The sequence below is a fragment of the Hydra vulgaris genome, chromosome 02 (genome assembly GCF_038396675.1).
Source record: "Hydra vulgaris chromosome 02, alternate assembly HydraT2T_AEP".
Classification (NCBI taxonomy): Eukaryota; Metazoa; Cnidaria; class Hydrozoa; order Anthoathecata; family Hydridae; genus Hydra; species Hydra vulgaris.
Window position 1 is genome coordinate 46,825,001 of NC_088921.1, and position 23,121 is coordinate 46,848,121.

Genomic DNA, 23,121 nt, shown 5'->3' on the forward strand with positions numbered 1-23,121 from the left:
TTTATCGTGGGTTCAATGAAAAAAAGTATACTTAGTTTTATTTAAATTTAAGGACAATTTTTTTGCCTTAAACCATTCCGCTAGATTTAAAAATTCCTTGTTTACTATTTTAAATAAAAGGTTGACATCTCCATTAGAATAAAATAAATTCGTTAATGATAATTAAATTTGTTAATAATAATAAAATAAGTTTACGGAACACCGCAAGTTATAGTAATCAGTTTTCCTGCTTCATGTGCTATGTATTGTTTTCTGTTGCTTAGATAACTTTTGAGCCATTCTAAATATGTGCTTTTAATTCCATAACTTTCAAGTTTTTTTATAAAATGCTATGGTCTACTGTATCAAAGACTTTGCTAAGATCTATAAAAACTCCGAGGGTAAACTTACTTTCGTCAAATGCTTTAAATATATCGAGAACAATATTAATAATGGCATGGTCAGTTGAATACTCTGGCTGAAATCCAAACTGTTTATTATATAGAATACTATTTATATTTAGAAAAGTTAAAATTTGGTTATACATAATTCGCTTTTAGATTTTCGAGAAGCAAGGAGAATTGAAATTGGTCTGTAATTTTCAGGATTAGAAATATCTCCTGATTTGAAAATAGGCACGACCCTCGCAATTTTAAGTTTCTCCGGATAAATACTTAGTTTTAAAGATAGATTAAAAATATGTAAAAGAGGGATTGTTAAGTATTTTATCGATTTTTTAATTACATAACTACTAATATTATCATACCTCACACTTTTGTTTAATTTTTAAAAGATATGCTGCATCTAAGAGTTCCTTTTCAGTAATTTCATAATTATCCATCTTAGAGGTCTTATTAGGAGTAAAATATGACTCAAAGTTTACTTCAGTAACTTCTATTTTCGACGCTAAAGTGGAACCTACACTGACAAAATATTGATTAAGTGTTTCAAAGCAATTAAAGAATTATTTGTAATAGTTTTATTTTCAATGTTTAGATTTATAAGAAGACTATTTCCGTCAGTTTGTTTCGTGCCAATTACTTCCAATTATGTTCCAAGTATTTTTTGGATCATTTTTATGTTTTATTAAGCGCTCGGTATAGTAATATTTCTTTGACTTTTTAATAACCATCTCAAAAACACGTTTATAATATTTGCAATTAGTTTCATTATTGAAAGTTTTTTTTTGAGGAACCACGTTTATAATATTTGCAATTAGTTTCATTATTGAAAGTTTTTTTTTGAGGAACTTATTATATTGTCGTTGCTTTTTCTTTGACGACTTTAGAATTCTAGGCGTTATCCATGGATTTAATGTTTTTTTTCCACACATTTTGTAACTACAGGAAAAGCCGTATTGTAAAGTTGTTATAATTTATCAATAAACTTATTGTAAGCCTTATCTGTGTGTTCAATATGGAGGAGGTCATCCCAATTTAAATCTGATAAAAGAGTATCAAAACTTTCATGGATTTTTCATTTATATTTCACGTATTTTTTTTAACTTTTTGTGCATAGATGTTATCCCTTTTTTGTGAGATAAGAAATACAGGGAAGTGATCTGAAATGTTGCATTTAAATATTCTTTTTTTGATTTTTTGATTTGAATTCATTGATGACTATTTGATCTACAATTGCTGCGCTTTCTCTAGTCATTCTTGTAGGTTTATTAATTAGTGGAATATAGCCTTTCTGATATATGACGTTAAAGAAGTTATTAATATTTGTATTTAAATGACTCATGTTCAGGTCAAGGTTAAAATCACCTACAAAATAAATGCTTTTATTTTTGCTTAATTTATTTTTAATTATGTTTTTAATATGATTTTCAACTTGTTTTATTGAGCCGGAAGGTATGTATAAAATGTGGATAATAATGTTTTTTGTGGTTTTATTTATTTTTTCCACACATAGTGATTCACAATCATTAGTGGTTGAGCACAAATCTTTTTTTAGCTTGAATAATAAAGAATTACTTATAAATACACGCAAACCCCCTTCTTTCTTCCCAAATCCTCCAATTTGATGAATCGCTTTATAATTTGGTTGCTGAAAATTTGTATTTGTCTCGATATATTCATCAGTACACCATGTCTCGCTGAGACTAATAATTTTAAAATTAAATTTAACCTTGCATAAAAATTGTTTAAGTATAGTACTGGAATTATTATTATGGATTTTTAAGTTAACTATTTTAGTTTTTAAATAATAATCAAGTTTTTTACTTCAAAAATGATTATCACAGAAAAATATAGTCACAGATTATATATTCCAGGTATATTAAAGTTTTTAATACTTGGTTTGACCACCTTTAGAAGTTTTCAATGCTTTCACTCTCTTGGGCATGCCCATGATTAAAACACGGCATAATTTGGTAATTGCCACGTTGTGGAACCATACATGGATTAACCTATCTACGAGCTGCGATTTTGTAGTGATTGGAACTTTATGTATTTCGTCCATCAAAATATCCCATAAATTCTTAATTGGGTTCATATTTGGTGAATTCCCAAGCCATTTGAGTACAGAAAATTCATTCTCTAGGAGCCATGCCTTCGACAACTTGCCTGTATGGCATGGAGCACTATCCTGTTGAAAGATATAGTCCTTATCAGTAAACCAATCATGGATTTAAGGAACCAGACATTTCTTTAACACTTTTATATACTTTCTCTGGTTCATCATTGCCTCCACGATATGTAGACGGCTTGTTCCATAGATAGATATCGCTCTCCATACAATGATCTTTGTAGAGAACTTTAATGTTTTCTTAAGACACTCAGCCTTGAACTCCTCTCCAGGCCTTCTTCTGACTGTCTGTACCCTATCACCCAACACAGCAATTGTTGACTCATCTGAGAATACAACCAGAAATAAAAAAAATGTCTTATAAGTATCTCAGAAATCATAGTAAAAAAATTACATTTATAGTCATGATTAACACCTACTGATATTAGTCAGAAAACAAGGTGAGACTGAATAAAATCATATAATAGAAAAATGTAAACTGAATAAAATCTTATAAGAGGTTTATAATTATTCTAAAAATCCATAATAATAATTCCAGTACTGTAATTCAAAATTTTTTGAAAAACTCCTTATATTTAACAGCAAAATTGAAAATGAATTTGCATCTAGTCCTTACATTATGTTTTCAGTTTTAGGGTCATAATATAAAGTGTTTATATTTTGAAATATTTTGTTTTTACTTAAAAAATAAATATCCGGGTCAGAATGCTTATCTTGAAGTATCCTATTTTTATTTTGTAATGAATTAAATTCTGAGTTAAGTGTAACATTATCTTCATCCATAAGTAGGGTATTTTTTATAAACTGTTAAATTGTTACTTTTCTGAAAAAAAAAAAAATAATAATAATAAGAAGAAGAAGAAAAAAAAAATTCTTACTATTAATGATAAAGTAATTAAGCACTCGCTTTATTTTTCTTAAATTCTCTAACTATAAGTTTACCATATTTTATAGAAGAATATTTACCATTTTTTCTATGTATTTTCATTTCTTTTAAGAGTTTTTTCCTTATGACCATTGTTTCAAAAGAGAAGTCTTCGTTGATGTATATTCCTGATCCTTTAAGTCGATTAGATGGATATAGTACTTTTATTTTGTCTTTGTAATGTAGAATTTTAACAACAATTGTTCTAGTTTTATTTTCTTCTTTTTTTTCCGACTCTGTGAGCCCTCTCGATATCAACGTTTCTAATATTTAATTTGTTTCAAATAAAATTAATAATTTTTTTTTCCGTTTCATTCCAGGTTTCTTGATCGTTTTCGGAAAGCCCGTCGATGCGAAGATTATACCTAAAGAGTCTATCTTCTAGCTGTCGTAATTTATTCTTTTCCTCTTCACCAATACTGTTTTTGTTTTTAGTTTTCTTTTCTAATTTGCACGCCTTTTTTTCTCGGTCTTGAGTAACTGTTAGGCTTTCTTCGATATTTTTATTTGTCTTTTCTAGGATTCTCACTCTCTCGGTAATTTATTTAAGTTTAGTGTTTACCTTTTCGTTTTCTTTTTTTAAAGAATCGCAAATTCGTTTTGATTTATGTATTTCATTAAGTAGCTCATTTATTTTAACGTTATTATTTTTAGGTTACCACTGATAAGCTTAAAGATATCTTTCCTCTGTTTTGAAAACATTTTATGAAAAATATTCCGAACAACATTTGTTGATATTTGTGTTTCATCTGTATTCCCCGTTTCGTTAGATTTCTTTCGAACATCAATATTTTTTTTATCCATTTTATAGTCTTTTTCTTTTTATTTTTTTTTAAAAAGTTACAAAAAATAATTATTTCCTCTGAATAAAACAGCCTGCTTGCCGCAAAAAAACTTTTTTATGTCGTTAAACATGTCGTTAAATTTCTTTGACGTGATTAGGAATGAATTGAAAATTTGTTGTTGATGTACGATCTAACTGAGGACTTTAGCACGTATCACTAATATATGCTAGATAAATTCTGTTACAGTAGACTTCTATGAAATCTTTTTAATGTTTGTATATGATTTAGTTTCAGATTTTCTCCACTCGTCAAAGGATGCTTTGAAGTCAAATGTCTCAAAAGTTTGCAAGTGTTTTTCAAACTGTTTCAAACCTTTGCATGCGATGCATTTGTCATAGGCGCAATCATTTGTGTACGGTTCACAAACAAAATTTTTTATCCTTTTAAATCCTACTTTGACTGATGACTTTTTCTAAGCCGTGAGCCGATTTCTTTAATGCATCTAATGCAAATTGCATATTTTTATTTAAACTACAAACACAAGGATTATGCGAAAATTTTGTAACATATTTCACATTGCGTGTGCGCAGGCTGCAATGTCCAATTTTAACGTGGTGGAGCTTTTCCTTGAATAACTGGAAAGCTTCTTTTAGCGTATAATAAAAATTACTCGTCAGAATATTGTTTGTTTTTCCTTTTGCTGGGTCACGTGAGAAACTTCGTCTTTATTATAAAAGTTTACTACTATTGAAATGCAAACAATAATCCAATATTTTGAAAATATATAGTGCAAAACTTAATTGATTGAAAACCACAAAGAAATCTTGATTTTCGAATAAATTTTTAATTCCTTGAAATACACCATGCTGTTTTTTGAAAATGCAAATTACCCTGTCGACGGGTTAAACTATAATTGTAGGTTAATATGATATTTTTTAACGTTTTTTTTTTTTTTTTTTTTTACAGAGCAAAATTTTTATTATAGAGTTTTTTATAAAACCTTGCCCAATAACCTAATATTATATCGATAATTAAACTTTTTTCATTTTTAAGTTCAGTGACGCTTGCAGATTTTTGCAGACGTGTATTTGACATTTGATTTATTTTTAAAGTCCAAAAGTTTTATGATTAAGTCATATATTAATTCAAATAGTTAAAAGAGGAAGTAGCTGCTAACATTAATTAAATTTAGAAACTTTGTTGAAATATTTTAACAGATTTTTTATGGTTTATATATATATGTATGTATATATATATATATATATGTATATATATATAGGTTATATCATTGCAGGCATTACTTGTTGACTGTTACATTAAAAAATTTAACTATAGCAATGCATTGGGTTGGGGAATAAGTTCGTTCGATTTTTTTCAAAGAGGAGTATTTAAAAGATTTGTATGTTGTTGAGTGAAGTTTTGTATTTATAAGATAGTGCCTTTTCTGCTCTACAGAACTGAGTTATTTGTTTTTTCGAATATTTTTAGTTTTTCCTATTTTCCACCCTTAGAAATTGAAATACCCAGGTGGAAAAAATTAGCATTTTTGACAACTACTTTTTTTTGCTTTTCATCGCGGTCAAAAAGCAGCTGAAGCCGCTCGCAACATATGCAACGTGTATAGAGAAGGTGTCATAGGTGAGTGCACAGCACAGAAATGGTTTTCCAAGTTCAAAAATGGCGACTTTGACCTCGATGATATACCTCGCAGCGGACAACCCACAGAATTCGATGAGGAGCATCTCAAAGCACTTTTTAAGGAAGATGGTCGCTAAACAAGTCATGAATTGGCCGAAAAAATAAACTGTGATCATAAGACAATCCTCAATCATCTTCACTCAATGGGATTTTCTGAAGAGCTCAGAGCCTGGGTGCCTCACAAGCTTAACGAAGTCAACAAAGAAAATCGTCTTCAAATCGCTGCTCAACACCTTGCACGCCATCAAGCAACACGCGGCCACAAACAGCGCTTTTGTACCAAATTGTCAAGGGAGATGAGAAATGGTGCCTGTACGTCAATATGAAGCAAATAAAGGAACGGGTAGCCCCAAGAGACACGTCGATACTGAGAGTCAAGCAAGATCTCCACCCGAAAAAGACCATGATCTGCGTTTGGTGGGACTAGGGAAGCATGATACACTGTGAAATGCTTGAAAGGAAAGCAATGGTCAATAAGGAGCTCTACATTGCCCAACTGCGTCGCGTACATGAGGCTAAGCGACTGAAAAGACCTGACTGGCAAGGCCAAGTCATCTTACTCCACAACAACGCTAGACCCCATGTTGTACAAGTCGTCAAAACCGCACTCCAAGAGCTTGATTGGGAGGTTCTTCAACATCCACCGTACTCTCCGGACCTTGCGCCAACAGATTATCACATTTTCCGCTCCTTGTCAAATCAAATGAGGGGTGTTAACTTCGACGGCAAAGGGGACCTCAAAAACTGGCTCAACAACTTCTTCAACACCAGACCGGGCGATTTTTGGCGGAGCGGCATCAACAAATTGGTCGAGAGGTGGGAAGAAGGTTGTAAACAGTAACGGCGAATACATAACTGATTAATTTATTGTTATAATTATTATTTTTTGTTTAAATTTTTTGTTTAAATCTTTGAAAAAACTGAATGAACTTATTCCCCAACCCAATATAAAAGTATCATACTCTTCAAACTATTTAAGAAGATTTCAAAATTAATTAGCTCAGACATATTTTGCATTTCTGAGGTAATTTCACAGATATGAAAGCACAAAGAACTCCAAATCTATTAAATATAATACCTTTACAACAACCTTTACGAATTAAAGCATGGTTAAACTTCAAATATAATGACAATTAAACGGTTACTTTTATTATTTTATTTTTTTTATTTTATTTATTGATGTACGTTTCAATAATAATTTCCTGGGATTTGCTAAAACACAACAAGCAAAACCAAAAAAAGCTTAAATGCTTTGAGAAAAATTTAATCTTTTACTAAAAATCGTCTGTAGTAAAATGTTAATTCGTCTCAGTGAAAGGCTAAACCTTCTCAGGTTTAAAAAGGCTACTTGACATCGATGAACCGGCACTGATGATAATTTATTTCCACTTCATAAGAAAAAAAATGTAATCGAAACAGTCAAATCAATCTCTACAGAAAATGTGCACTCATATGAAGCTTTAGAAAAGAAAAGTCCAAATGCAAATAAAATTTATTTTTATACGAAACTTTGTTTAAATAGGACAGCAAACCTTTATAGGTGGTAGTCATCAAACGCAAAACAATATCCTAACAGAAACTTGCTAAAGTTTTCTTATTATTTACGGACGGCAGTGTAAATAGTGAAAAGCTATTTTCGGAAGTAGTACTATGTATTATTTATGACAAAAAGTGCAACCATTTGCCACCATCAAACGATGAAAAGGCTTTTATCGTAACTTACCATCTATAGATTTTAAGAAACAAATATGCTAATTATTTGTAATAATAAAAAATAAAAATAGTTATATGCATGCATTATTTATGCGTTTTTTTTACTACAATCTAGTATTTGATATTGGGCCGAAAACCAACAGTAATAAAAGCAATCTTACTATACTTGCTTTTGTTTTGTTTCCAAAAGAACAAGTCGTGACCTCGCAGGGCCTCATTACACTTTATGTTTGCTAACTATCTTGACGATTGACCTTCAACAGTGTAGTTGTCTCATTATTAATTCCTTTATTTGAAAAAGATTTTATTCGATAAGAATTTAAAGCACTTCCTGTCAGCAGATTCACATTTGCATTTAACACAGTAGCTGCTTGTATTTCTCCTCATTGATTGAATGTATCCAAGTCTGACTGCAGAATTGCTTTAAACCTTCAACGTAGATCTCTTAGAAGGTTTGCTGTTAAAGTCTTGTTTGTAGGATGTTCTTGCGAAAGGCATTCTAAGTTGAATATAAATGGTAGAACCTGTGAAAGGGATTGGGTATCGGTTTAAAGAATACCTGTTTGTACTGTCAGGGCATTCAACGTTTTGGAAAATGTACTGGCAGAGATAATTCAGTTGGATCAAAATAAAAATGGGTGCCTTCATTATTTGTATCATGTTCAGACTCGTCAGATTCAGAGTCATCATGTTTTATAGCTGCGTGCTTTTCCTGTAATAGTCTAATAACTCTAACAATATTAGACCCATTGTCTAAAACAATCAATATAACTTGATCTTTTCCAACACTCTAATGGCCAATACATTTTTTTAAACGTTCTGCAAACATATTACCCGTGTGCGAATGTTGGAGTACCGACAAATTTAGAAAAACATGTCATGTTTGATCGTGGTGATGTTATAGAAACATGCAGTTATTCCAAGGAATAATGCTGTGAGATTCTTCTTTGTCCAACCATCAAGACAAATGATAATAGTTTTTTTTTTTAGGCAATCCACAACATCAAATCTAAATTTGGCTAACCCTAAAACACCACAAATTTGGCTACTGGAATTTCTATGCACTCTTATAGGCTAATTTATAACATTAAAAAATTGGTGAGCATTATTGAATTTAAAATACAATATTGTACAAATTTGTTATTAATTAACTAGAAATTCAAATTTTGGGTTATACTTTTTTATCATCTTTCAAAATGGCGGTTAATCTAGTAATGCCAGTGGGTAGCTGGTATTGAAAATCATTTCAATCACGTTATCCTAATGCAGTTGATGTTCATTTGATTCCGTTGGTCACTTGATTATTCGGCGTTCAAAGCACTCTTCTATTGTCTGGTTTTTTGTTTTTCCACTATTTCAAAAAGATATAAAATCGTTATCATCAATTTTACGCTTTAAAAATTGTTTTTTTGCATCTCGTTTTTTTAATCTTTATTTAAATTTTTCTTTATATTTTGTGTGTCTCTTTATGTCTGATTATGCGCTACCAAGATACTAAAATTTTTTCCGACAAAAGTTGTGCCACACGCGCCATAATATTTCTTGTCCTGAACTGAACCTGGCATGTATATATTTCTGTTTATTTATCATGAATAAAAAAATTCCATATATAACTTTCATGTTTCCTACCAGCCAACAAACTTGATAAACATTTCTTTATTGATTGATTTATAAGTCTTTAGAATCTGGTGGTGGATTGCTAGTTTAACATTTGCAATAACAGCAAAATAAGTGTTAATAAGTTGTCATAAAAAAAAATCGTTAAATTCTACTTTTGCATTCAATAATTTTCCTTCGGTAATAATTTTTAATTTTTATTTTCGTTTCCTATGCTGATATTCAATTCTATTTAAGTTTTCGTTCTTCAAATAGTTCCTAATTTTAGTTTTCATTCACATTAACGAAATTGATTATTTTTACTTCTAATATTACTTAGCGTTAACTTAAATATCACTGATATTTTATATATGTGCATGCAAAATTTAATATCATTTTTCTTTCACTTTAGTATAAAATGAATATTAAGTTTATTAAACATCAACTTTATTTAGTTATTAAAGTCAGAACTTTAATTGATAGAAATAAATTGCTTAAAAATTTAAATTTTTGATTACATTTTGGAAGTTACAACGTACTTCTAAATAATATAAAAGTATCCTGAAAATAATGGAAAATTTTATTTAAAAGTTAAAAATAAAACTTTATAATCATAATCGACAATGTGATTGTATTTAAACTGAAGAAGCAAGTTGGTTTGAAACAGATCTAATTATTCTAGAAATATCAGAAGAGTGCTCCGTCGAGTCAACTTTTAACAACATAACAAATCAAAGCGAAAGAAAAACACCAGGAAGAAAATGTTTTAAATAAGAATAATCAAGCACCAGTATTAAAAGAAGAAAGAGAGAAAAAATGGGAGTGCAGCATACTTATGATGAGTTGATCTTATCTGCTGTAGTAAGTTCAAGGGGAAATCAATGCCACAGTCTGTGTTTTTCTTTCTAACAATTGGTTTTTTCTCCCAGTCAACCCAATAGAGTAGTAAATATGATTAAAAATGAAAAGTCTATAATAAAATTATCTCAAAAGAAGTATTGGCCTTGATCAGTGGCGGCGTTAGGGTAGGGCCTGGTTGGGCGATGGTCCAGGGCGCCGAATATAAAGGGGCGAAACTAATTGGTTATTTTACCCTTTGCCTTTTTTTTGAATGGGGTTAAATTGAGCTTGGGATGCCGTAGAAATCTCGCCCAGGACGCTGGTAGTGCTAAAACCGGCACTGGTCTTGATGGTTTCAGCTGATTTGTTACAAAGCTTATCTGAAAATAAAGATTGCAACTAAGGAAAGAAACACAAATATGTATCTTTTACATAGTAAGATTTTATTAGCAGGAAAAGAAAGCTATTCTGACGACATAATATTTAGTGAGCAAAATCTTGAAATTAACCTTAAAAGTCTTCTTGATTAAGCAATAGCTTGTTTTTTTCAAACGGATTCAGTCATAACTCAAATTATGCAACTAGAGAGTGGCAATAAAACAAAAGGAAAATTTAGTTGTTGATGGGGGTTTGATGGCGCATCTGCTCAAAGTGAATATAAGCAGAACTTTGACAATAATAGTTCGAAAGACTATAATTTATGATTAAATTAGAATCTTTCGAACTATTTTTGAATATAATGATATTAATAAAAGTAAAAATATGTTTAGCTTCTCCAAAACAAATGAATTCTATTGCATGTAGCTCAATACCAACTTCAAATTCTAATATAGATATCATTAAATACCTATCTATCTAATATATAAATCTATCATTAAATATCTATCTAATCTAATACAGATACCATTAAATTCAGTCTTTCTTCATTTCATGCTCGGAAAAGGTGATCTGAATGTTTTTTACACATTCTTAATAAATAAGTAATAAACATTCAAAACACCTTTTTTTTAATAAATGTAAAATAAATTCTTAGTCAGTTTTACAAATTCGTGGTAATGCTGACTAAGAAGTTTGTGAGGAAAAAATACAAATCATACAAAATAAAATTATTTAGGAATTAGGCTTGAGAGTAGATTTTTCTATGCAAGGTGGTTCTGGAACTTCAAATAATGGTAACACCACCAGACGAGCATTTAAACATTTTGATTTATTTTCTTCTATTACGGCATAGATAAAGGATTAATAGAACGCTTAGCAACCATTTTAAACATAATAAATTCAGGATTTGAGATTGATAAAATAAAGTTCATTGAGTATTGCAATAAGTAGCAATGCTTCATTGTGAAAAAACGTGCGGCCGTGGCGCAGAGATTAGAACCCTTGCTTTAGAAGCAGGAGATCCAGGCTCGAAATGGACTCTGAACATATATTTGCGTCACGGTAAAGAAGGAGGTATGAACTTCCTAGTTAAATGCACTTCCGCTGTGCTCTGTGACAAGACCGTTAGGTCTTCTTGGGGCACCTAAATAAAAAAATAAAAAAATAAAAATAAATAAATAATAATAATTGGTTTTATGCCTGTATCTATGCATAAGCTATTGCTTCATAGTTCTGAAACAATTTCAAAGTTCTTGTTGCGAATCGGATTGTATTCAGAGGAAGCTCAAGGATCTAAAAATAAAGGTAACAAACAAACAAAAATTATCCCTCTCCTAATTTTAAGGTTTATAGATTTCTTTCGTTGTTTACCTTTTTTTACATTTTAGATTATTTTTCAGCAATTTGAATATATATTTTTTTACAAAATTGATTTTGGAATAGTTTTAACTTATTCCTGATCACTGTGATACAGTACGTAATGCGGTTGAACCAAAAATACAGTCTACTCGCTCATATATTTTTAATTATATATTACAATTAGTAATGTTTTTATTAGTATACACAACAATCAGAACAAACTGAAAATATTTACATGATTTTAGTCTAAAGTTAATGTTACACAAAGGACGCTAAAAAAGCTTTTTTAGTCGTTTGATAAGAATAAGTAGTTCGGTAATTTATTTAGTTTTTATTTATTTGATCTATTTAGAGCTTATCGATTGATTTAAAAGGAATTAGCTTAATAAAATTAGCCGCTATTAATGAATATAGCGCTATATATTTTAACACTCTTGATTAAATGAAAGAGTGCATTTGTTTTGTTTTAAAGGTTAGAATCAGAAGTAAAACAACAATGTGGTGGTACGTGCTGATCATAATTGTTTTAAGTGTAAACGGTGCTCCTTTTCGTAAAAAAGGTATCAATATTAGCGAAAAGTAACCAGAATTGTGTAATAAATAATTTTTAAATTATATTATTACCAAGTATAACTTTTTATGAAGTGTTGAAAAAAAAAGATATACATTTCAATGAGTTTAATGGTTGAGTCGTATTTTATGTACGTAAACAAAAAAAGCGAAAACGCAACTAAAAGTATTATAAATTTAAGAATTTTACAAATTATTAATGCATAATTATGCAACCGTAAAACATAAAATAAAAACGTTGATTCTATTAATGTTTTTTAAAGAAAATACGTTATTGTATATATTTTTTAATTTGTTAACTTTTTATATAAATTTAAATTCGATATATTGAAATGACGAGTAGAAGGAATTCATTAAAAATGAGATTTTTGTTTTTGATGGATTTTCTCTATACAAACTCGTGTAAATAGCTTGTAAACAAATCTTCACTTGTACCACTTCGCCTGCGAAGCTTCTTTTTTGCTCGCGTCCATAAGTTTTCAATATTTTGAGTGTGGATATGAGGATTATTCGGATGAACAAAGTTTTCTTGGTGTACAACAACTTCATGGCTATTCATGCCATCATTCCATGTATCTATGTTTGCTTACTATGGCCAGCTATCTGATATTATGTGATCCACTTAAAATCCATCTTTCAATTACTGCTTGAAGTAATTCAACTGTTCTATCTGGCACTTCAACAAGAAAGCATTTTTCTGAGTCTACCAGTGACCTAGCCGCCATTGTCCACAATGGTATTTTCTGGGATAAAACTTTGATTCATCTATTTCAACAATAATTGGTTGGCCGGTAACGTCTATACCACCTATTTCACATGGATTTTCCTCACGCCATTGCTCCACAAAGTTCTCTACAGAAGTTAGACCAATCAACTTTTGTGTGATTGCGATTTAACTCTGCTTCCCGCGAATGTCTTTTTGGGTAAAATCAACTGCAAACCCGTAAATTATCACTATATCTGATTCAGCGAAAGATGACTTCTGGAGAATAAGCTGTTAGTTCGGATGCTATATTTTTTTTTATACTGTAGACTGAACCAAGTTTTTCCATCTGTAATCTTTCTCCGATTAATTAATCGACATTGAATTTGACAAGTAGCGCAAATAAATGAATTTGATATTAGCCGATGTCGGGCACAGCAATTAATTACATCATTTTCATTTGATAAAAGACGAGCTAATAATGAAAGATTATACTATTAAAAGATTATAAGTTAAAACATCATTAGGTTGTACAAACTCATTATTAGGAACAATACAACGAGATGCCTGCGGTCTGGGCATTTTGCAATTGAAAAAGCGTTATAAAAACGAAATATAAGAGTATAGAGACAACATTTGTTAATAACCTTTGTTAAGTTTTTAATTTTAATTTTTTTTAATAAAAAAGTTCTTAATAAAAAAAAATTATTTAAAAAAAGACGAAGTCTTAATTATGCAAATTCTTTTGTTTAAATTTATTTATAAAAAAAAAAAAGAATTTTTTAATTCCTTTTAATTACGCAATATGTGAGAGTTTATGTACATAAAATACGACTCAACCGAGTTTAATTTTATTACTCTCGATACTCGGTGTAGTTAAGGCAGTTTTAAAATATCGTAGCGTATGTATGATAATTTGTTGACTACAACATATTTCCGTTAAATGATCAGGTCTGTGAATTATGAAAGATGAAAAAAATTAAAGTGACAAATTTTGCGGTATCATAAAATATAAATGTTTGTAGCGAAAAAACCCAGGCCGAAGATTTTTTTATTTAAAAAAACATTTTTTTTTTAAATCCCAATCGCTTGTCCAAATTTAAATAAAGTTTAAAAAAAATATGTTGCTTAAGTAAAGTAAACATCATAGTTTAATAATTTGTTCTGATTGTTTATTAGCAATTTTTCTTAATTATAAGCTCTTTCTTGGTCCGAATTCTAGTATTTTTTGTAAAAATTGATAGAAATATTGTACTTTGACAACTATATGTAGTTAATATATGCCAGAACCGATTAGAACTAGGATCTATGTAAATTAAGGCACTTTTTCAAAAGATTATAATTAATTTCATGATAACGCCGATGAGCGGAAGTGATCTAAAGACTCCAAAATGGTGTTTTTTAGATTCACTATTAGGGGTAGTAAAAAGGTTTTGAAAATTATATTAAAAAAATTAAAGTTTCTTTAAATGTTTAAAAAACCTGAATCAAAAAAAAAAATTATACCATCTAAAGCTCTTGTTTGGACATAATACGTTTATAAAACCATGCTAATTTCAAATAAAAGAATTTAAGTAATTTGTTAATCGCCTTAACTACACCGAATAGTCAAATTTATTGCAAGAAATTGCATCATATTTCATATTTCACATTCTTGTAAATATGACTACAAAGAAATTCGACCTTTTGATTTGTTCATGAAATGACTTTAAATTGTCTTTAACAATGACATGATTTCATAACCACCATATTGTGTACATACTATAGAATTAGCCTAATAAATTCTCTGTAAAATTAAATCTTGCAAGTCTTTATGTTAGCTGTTCAAACAAATCGGTAAAAAGAAAATAGCCAAAGTCAATTTAGTAAAGTTTTGAGAAACAAAAAAATCTTTAAACTGGATACTGTAGATTGAAATCCTACTTAAGGTGATCATAAAAATATAGCATCTTTAAGATCAACAAACAATAACGGTTTTATAAATGCTTAACTTTTTCATTAAACAGAATGCCCCTTTGAAAGAGGTTTTTGATTTTTTTGATTTGAGGTTATTTTTGAGTTAATTGAATTATTTTAATAAAATCTTGGCATTTAATTTCAGTATTTCATTTTTTGCAATAAAATGTCTTTACAACTTAATAAATCTTGTAAAAAATATTCTTTAAAAATATCAATTTTGAAAAATAAGTATATTTATAAAAATATCATACAGTTTTGTTGCACTTTCTCTAATCTCTCATCATTTTGATTTTTTAGATGGAAATGTTATAAAACGATATCCTTACATAGTAAGAAACGAAAACCGAATTGTTGCACTTGTCGAATTGCAGGGTAATAACATCAAAGGCGAAATATGGTTTGATCAATCTTATAATGATGCAACATATATAGAAGGTACTATGCATTATATATATATATATATATATATATATATATATATATATATATATATATATATATATATATATATATACATATATATACATATATATATACATATATATATATATATATATATATATATATATATATATATATATATATATATATATATATATATATATATATACATATATATATATATATATATATACATATATATATATATATATATATATATATATATATATATATATATATATATATATATATATATATATATTTATATTTATATATATATATATATATATATATATATATATATATATATATATATATATATATACGTATGTACGTCTGTATATAATGTTAAACTTTTTTTAAGGCTACATCTCAGGAGTCTCACCTGGTAAGCACGGTTTTCATATCCATGAATTTGGTAAGCTATCAGATGGCTGCAAAGATGCAGGTGCGCACTATAATCCTTTAATGGTTAACCATGGTGGAAATATGGATAAGATTCGACACATAGGAGATTTGGGTAATATAGATGTTGGTAAAGATGGAGTGGTGCAACTTTCTTTAAAAGATACAGTTGTAAACCTATTTGGCAATTATAGCGTACTTGGAAGAACTTTAGTTGTTCACCTAAATGAAGATGATTTGGGGAAAGTAGATAACGAAGAAAGCAAAAAAACAGGAAATGCAGGACCAAGAATTGCCTGTGGAATAATCAAAAGAGTAATGCATTATTGATCTTTCTTAGTGAACTTTTTTGAATCACTGTCATAATCTTAAAAAAATTTAAACATTCTTCAGAACTTCGCAGTTGTAAATGTTCATTGAAATTAGAAACATTAAGAAAGTTAAACTGTGGTTATGAACATTTCTCTTTTATTTTTAAAAGTATTTTGTAGAAATGTGTTTTTGTTTTCATAAATTCATTTCTGTTGGTTGATACAAATATTCCTTATTGATATTTGTTTTAGGTTATTTTTTACTAAATATTTGTTTCTTATTATTTATTCATTATATTTTAATAAATTTTTTTATTGAGGTTCTTATTTTGAGAAATCTACTTTTTTAAAGTTGTTTTGGGTAATTTTAAATAAAACTAATATTAATTGTATTTGTTATTAATCATTGAAAAATTATGAAATGATATTTAAGATATTGGAAGTATGCATTGAAAATGAAATGATATTTGAAATATTGGAAGTATGCACTGAAAGCGATATTTTATAATAATCAAAAATTATTTTGAGAAGACTATTAGACTAGATCTGACAAAATACTTAATATTTAAAATTATAATTTTTAAAAGTATGATTTTTAAATGTTTATGTATATTCTATGTGTGTATGCTTATTATTAGTCATATTATATTTAAAAACTGGTGTCACTCCTTTGATCACTACTTTGATTTGAGTGACACCATCCTTATCAATAACCAGGAGCGAGACTAGGTTTTTTCAAAATGAGACGAGACCGAGACGAGAAGTTAGTACTTCTCGTGAGACCGAGAACGAGACGAAACGAGAAATTTAACAATTTTTGAAAACAAATTTATTAAAATCCAAGTAAAAAAAAAAAGTGTAAACATGGTTTTGACAAATAGACACAAATGGCATTTGTCAAATGTAAATAACTTTTTCAAATATTAATTCAGAATTTTTTTGTCAAACTTTTCCAACAAGACAAGATGTTTTCTCTGATTAAGATGATTTGTTCTACTTTTTCTGGGTGTAAGTTGTGTCTGGATGATCGGGCGACATTTCCACCTGAGCTAAAAACTCTCTCTGATTTAGTTGAACTGGCTGGATTAGCTAAAATTTGTCTAGTTAATAAAGAGAGTTCTGGCAATGTATTTGAATGCAATTTCCACCAATCAAGAATCGGAAAGTCTTTTTTGGCATCAGGGAGATATTCATACTGGCACATTTCGCTCAAAATAGGATTTAGTTTAGATGTTGGCTCTTGTGATTCAAGTCTGACGTTTAACTTGCGCTTTAGTTTTGAATTAGGGGACAAATCTGCTGAAAGGACTCTGGCAACAGGTTGGCACTCAACATAATCCTTAACCTGTGAGGCAAACCATTCTTTTGTTGTTTGATATTTTTTGAAGAGCTTCAAGTGAAGTCCCTTTAAAGCAGGATTTAAGTTGTTTGCTGCAGCACTCAATAAGTTTCCTGTGTGACAAAGAGGAAATCTTTTCGCAATGCAGCTTTTCAAATTTTTTGCATACAAGACACCGTAGCCATTTTTTCCATCCGTCTCAATAAATTGATCAATTATGTCATGGATTAAATAAAGAGAATCGGCAACAGTGTTATTGTTGGAATAGACTTAGCCGACCACGTTTCTGTAGCTTCTTTAAGTGGTGCCAAAATTTCTACTGCTCCCTCGATTGATTTTCACTGTGATGCACTGATAGTCTTTGAAGAAAAAATATCTTCATTTGCACATAAGCTGATAATTGCACTCTTTAGATGTAGGACAGAAGCCATGCAATCCAGTTCACTATTCCATCTTGTGTCAACAGATTGGCGTAACTGTCTACAATTGATTCTTTGCGCGTCTGATTCTGATTCAAGCAACTCAGCTGCAACTGTTGACTGGTGAGTTAAAGAAGCCAAATATTTGCATGTTTGCAACGCATCATCCATTCCAGCAGTCATTCCAAATGAGCCTCGAACTGCACATTGCAAAATATGATTGTTGCACAAGTATTGGTCAAGGCGCTTTGACAATTTACTGCAAGTTTCATGTTTCTTGCCTGATCGTTCACGCAGTACATTGGCAAATCAGCAGGCAAGTTTAGTTCTTCTAAGAAAGAATCCAGCTTTCCTTCAATTAAGACACCTGTTTGTCTGCCTGGGAACTGTTGGATATGGGGTGTCCAGTAATGTATGGGGTCCAGTGATGTATTTATGATAATGATGGGGTGTCCAGTGATGTCTCCAATTTTCGTCAATAGCATGAAAAGTCCAAAAGATGTAGCTGTCCTGAGCTCTAGAAGTCCAAAGGTCAGAAGTAAATGCAGCACTTTTTAGATTTGGCGTAATCTCAGTTATTATGCTCTTCATTCCAGCTTGAACTTCTCTTGACCGAATTGAAAGCTTTCTTGAATATGTTGTTCTGTGATGAAGGCTCAGTTTAGGGTTTGCAATGTCAAACAATTTCTTGAAACCTCTTCCTTCGACTGCTGAAAAGGATGCCAGATCAGTGCAAAAGTAATCCAGCATTGCAGAGTCAAACTGTTTTTGAATGGAATTGTCTTTGCCATATTTGGACTTTGTTTCAAGCATTTCAACCACGGTTCGTTGTTTCTTCTTAGGAGGAGTAAGAAGAGAGTCGTCAGTTTTTTCAAAATACTGAACGTAATCTTGGCTGTGTTTTTTTTCGAGGTGACGATGAAGTCCGCTTGTGTTTCCATCTTTTGTTTTCAAAGACTTTTTGTACGCCTTGCATTCAGCACCGTCACTTGTTTTTTGAAAATATCTCCAGATTTTGTTTTTTCTTAGTGACATTTTTGATCGTTGAAATGAGGCAAGAATATTTCTTTTGAATAAAAATTTCTTTTTGAATTCAACTTGACACATATTGTTCAATATGAACAATATGTGTCAAGTTGAATTCCACTAGTAAACTAATGAAATTAAGTCGAAAGTGCACAATTTTATACAAAAAGTTTTTGTATTTAAAATCTAATTAAAAATATTTAAAATCTAATTAAAAATCTAAATAAAAATCAAGGAGTCAAAATATTAATTAATTAAAAAAACAAACTATTAAGCATTTTGTAAAGTATAATAATTTTTAATTTGGAATAATATTTAAGTCTCGTCTTTCAACAATAATATAATATTTAATTTCTCGTTTCTCACGAGAAACGAGAACGAGACGAGATCTCGCTCATGGTTAGAAAAAATTAGACTTAAGAGGTTTTGATAGTAAGCCGACGATATATTACTAAGCATTTATTTTTACTTACTGCAATCAATAGAGTTATGAATTTTTTATTATTATTACTATCATTATTATTATTACTATTATTATATGTATTATTATTATAATATTATTGCATGATTTAAAAAGGAAAATAAATATCTTGTTGTTGTTGTTGTTGTTGTTGTTGTTGTTGTTGTTGTTGTTGTTGTTGTTGTTGTTGTTGTTGTTGTTGTTGTTGTTGTTGTTGTTGTTGTTATTTGCATGGTTGATAATTACGAATGATACAAATGAATTCATATGATAAAATAAAGCGAATAAATGTTAAACCTTCAGTGTTGTTAATTATGAAGTAGTTATGTACAATGGCCAGACATATCTGGGCAAAATTATTTATAAAATAAAGTTAATTAACATAAAATAACAATTTGGTTCTAAAAAAAACAATTTGGTTCTAATAAAAGTGAAAATAATGATATCTTCAATGAACTCAACAACTACTTTCTAAACATTAGTGCTGATCTTGCATCAATTCAATTCTTAAAAAACTATTTGAATAAGCTTCTTTAACAATATCTCATTGATCCTTAAACATCAACGAATTAAAACAAAACGAACTCGAAATAGCAATCAAATCACTCAAAGAATCAAAATCTCAGGTATTGTAAGCGTCTCATGTGAAGTAGTACTAGATGTTTTCGGCGAGATACGTAGTCCTATTTTCCAAGTATTCATTTAATCATTTAAAACAGGAATTGCACCAGAAAAAAAAATATTTCTAAAATTGTACTATTATGTAAACCAGCAGAAACATACTTTTTAAACAACGATATAAAAATCTCATTTCTATTTGCACAACGGTCGTGCAAATAATCTCATTTTTCTTAGATTAGCTAGTGCATTTATAAAATGTTCCTCTTATAAAAATGTTTTAAATGCAACCTTTATACATAAAAACTTTCCTATCTTTTTCAAAAAGATAGGAAAGTTTTTATTTATATTGTGTATTTATTTTAAAGAACAAAGATTTTGTTAAAATAAATACATAATAAAATTTGTAAATCTCAAAAAGATTTTATTTATTGATAACACAGGTCAACAAAAATTTTTTTTTTTTCTGGTGCCAAGCAAACAATTTGTTTTTTGTATAGCATTTCTCATTTTGATTTCAAATATGCAACTCTTTTTTTACCATTAGTTCAAGTTGTAAAGATATTTAGGTTCAAATCTTAAGTATTTAGGGTAAAGCCCCTAATATTGTCGAAAAAAAAGTTATTCAAAAGTATGTCAACCTGGGTCTCAAAAGAAGCGTATTTTCATAGAGATTTTAAAAATGTTATTCATTTGTAATAAAAATAAGTATTTTGTGTATTTTTGGTGAATAACATTCTGTTGACTTTTTTTTAAGAGTCTTTAACCTTTTTTTTACATAATTTTTTTGTCAATAAATTTCAAGGAAAAATATTTATGTTTTCTAAAATCTCTATGAAAATACGCTTCTTTTGAGACCCAGGTTGACATACTTTTGAATAACTTTTTTTTCGACAATATTAGGGACTTTACCCTAAATACTTAAGATTTGAACCTAAATATCTTTATAACTTGACCTGATCAAAATGAGAAATGCTATACAAAAAACAAATTGTTTGCTCGGCACCAGAAAAAAATTTTTTTTTTGTTGACCTGTGTAATTGGTGAATATTTTACATTGTAGTTGAGAGAAGTAAAAAGCTAGAAATATGTTATACACAAGCTTAAAAGACAAGCTAACTTGGAAAACATCTACTTTTCGGTGTTCCACAAAATTGATATAAGTGAAAGTAATATTTTTTTTAAAAAATGCACAATTTTTAAGTTGATATACTTGATTATAAAAATTTGACTAATAAATTTTTCCCTTGTCGGTCTTTATTATTTTTTGTTTTCGGTTTAATGTTTAAAAATACCCAAATACTACTATGATAAAACGCATATTTTTAAAACAAAGAAACGAATTTTATATAAGTATATGAGTTTATTGCAGTAAAATTTTTTTGAAAATTTCCGGAAAATTTGAGAAAATTTTTTACCCTAACTAGAAGCGAGTTTTTCAAAAATTATTGTGGCAAAGAAACGAAATTATTTTGAAACAAAGAAACGAATTTTATATTAGTATATGAGTTTATTGCAGTAAAATTTTTTTGAATATTTCGCGAAATTTTACTAAAAAATATCTGGAAACCATCCGGAAGTTTTCAACCCTAACTAGAACCGAGTTTTTCAAAAATTATTGTGGCAATGGATAATCAGTAATATGTTTACGCATCAAGTTGTCAAGTTAGCTTTAGAATGCAAATTTTTTAAAAATAGAATGCATATTAATTTGTCATTGCATCAATGTTGATGCATTTATACACCGTGTAATTTATTAACTATGAAATAAAGTTTTTCAAGTCAAAACTAATAGGACAACTGTTTTTATTAAATCAGTTACCGAAAGAAAGACACCTTACAGTTTTCTCACAAAATTACAAAAAAAGCGTCAAATTTACAAACGCCACAAGAAACATTTATAATTGAGATTGCCTAAAGTTTCTGCCCAATATCTCCTCTAAAAACGCATTTACCTAAAATATTAAAATCGCTGAAAGCCGTTGCCCATAATTCAGTATTGATAAATAATTGGCTCCAAAACAAAAATATTTTTTTTGATGAGTTTGTATAATATCAAAAAAAAAAAAAAAAAAAGTAGTCTTAAAACACTCAAGTAATCAATACTTCGATTAATTATAGCGTTTATTTAGTAGCGTATAATTTTATGTGTAGCTACGATGTATTGTATGAAACTATACTCATTGTATGAAAATTAATCATATTATATGGCATTAATTATATAATATTGCAATTGTGGCGCAGTAGTAAGAGCTGTTCTGGCTTAGAACCAATTGAAACTACCAGATGAGCCACATTCGTAAGAAAAGTGTTTTAACTTTTTAGTAAAGGTTGTTAAAATTGTTAGATAATAATAAATAGATAAAAACAACAACAGCATAATCATGAGCATCCATTCGAAATAATTATAAATAGTTTTTTTAGATTTCAACAATTCAAAATTTTTTTTTTTTTTTTTTACTTTTAATACTTTCACAACTACATACTGGTTACAATTTTTTACACAACTATAATTTAATCAAAATATATTTTCATTACAAAAGATAATAATTAACAAGATACCGTACAAAAAAAAAAAATTAATAAAATAAAAAAAATTAAAACTTAAGAAGCATAGAATATATAAAGAAAGACTTGATAAGACTATGTTGTTATAGGGAACTCGTACAATTACGTTGTTAAAATTATGCTATGTTGAAATAAAGGAAAATATATATTATGATTAATAAATAAAGGAGAAATACATAAACTTATCGTTTACGATATTAAATAAAAGTGACATTTATAGTAATGAAAAAAAAAAAAAAATTTCTAGCACTATCATAAAAAAAAACCATCAAGGATTTCTTTTATGTCAGTATAAATTAATTTATGTTTAGTCATTTTTCGAAACTAATTTTTAGCAATCTATAAATGCAATTAACAAACGGTTTGAAGTATCAACTTTAGGAATTTTTCTTATTTCAGAAATAAATTTAAACTTTTCTCTATTTGCTGTAGATGATTTAGAATATTTAAAATTGTTTATGATTTTTTGGAATATTCAAAATTGTTTATGATTATTTGTT

General features: G+C 28.9%; 1 protein-coding gene across 2 annotated transcripts in view; it reads left to right on the forward strand.

Annotated features, from left to right (window-relative positions):
• LOC100215873 (superoxide dismutase [Cu-Zn]-like) overlaps window positions 1–16,625 on the forward strand; it is a 20,739-nt gene extending 4,114 nt beyond the window's left edge. The window contains exons 1-3 of one of the 2 annotated variants that reach the window (XM_065791123.1): window positions 12,226–12,362; window positions 15,332–15,469; window positions 15,840–16,625. In XM_065791123.1, the coding sequence (XP_065647195.1) occupies window positions 12,245–12,362; window positions 15,332–15,469; window positions 15,840–16,210 (627 nt within the window). In that variant the 5' untranslated portion in view covers window positions 12,226–12,244 and the 3' untranslated portion in view covers window positions 16,211–16,625. Of the gene's footprint in view, window positions 1–12,225; window positions 12,363–15,331; window positions 15,470–15,839 lie in introns of those variants that run through there. The other variant, XM_065791124.1, reaches the window with a different exon arrangement.
• The last annotated feature ends 6,496 nt before the right edge of the window (window positions 16,626–23,121 follow it).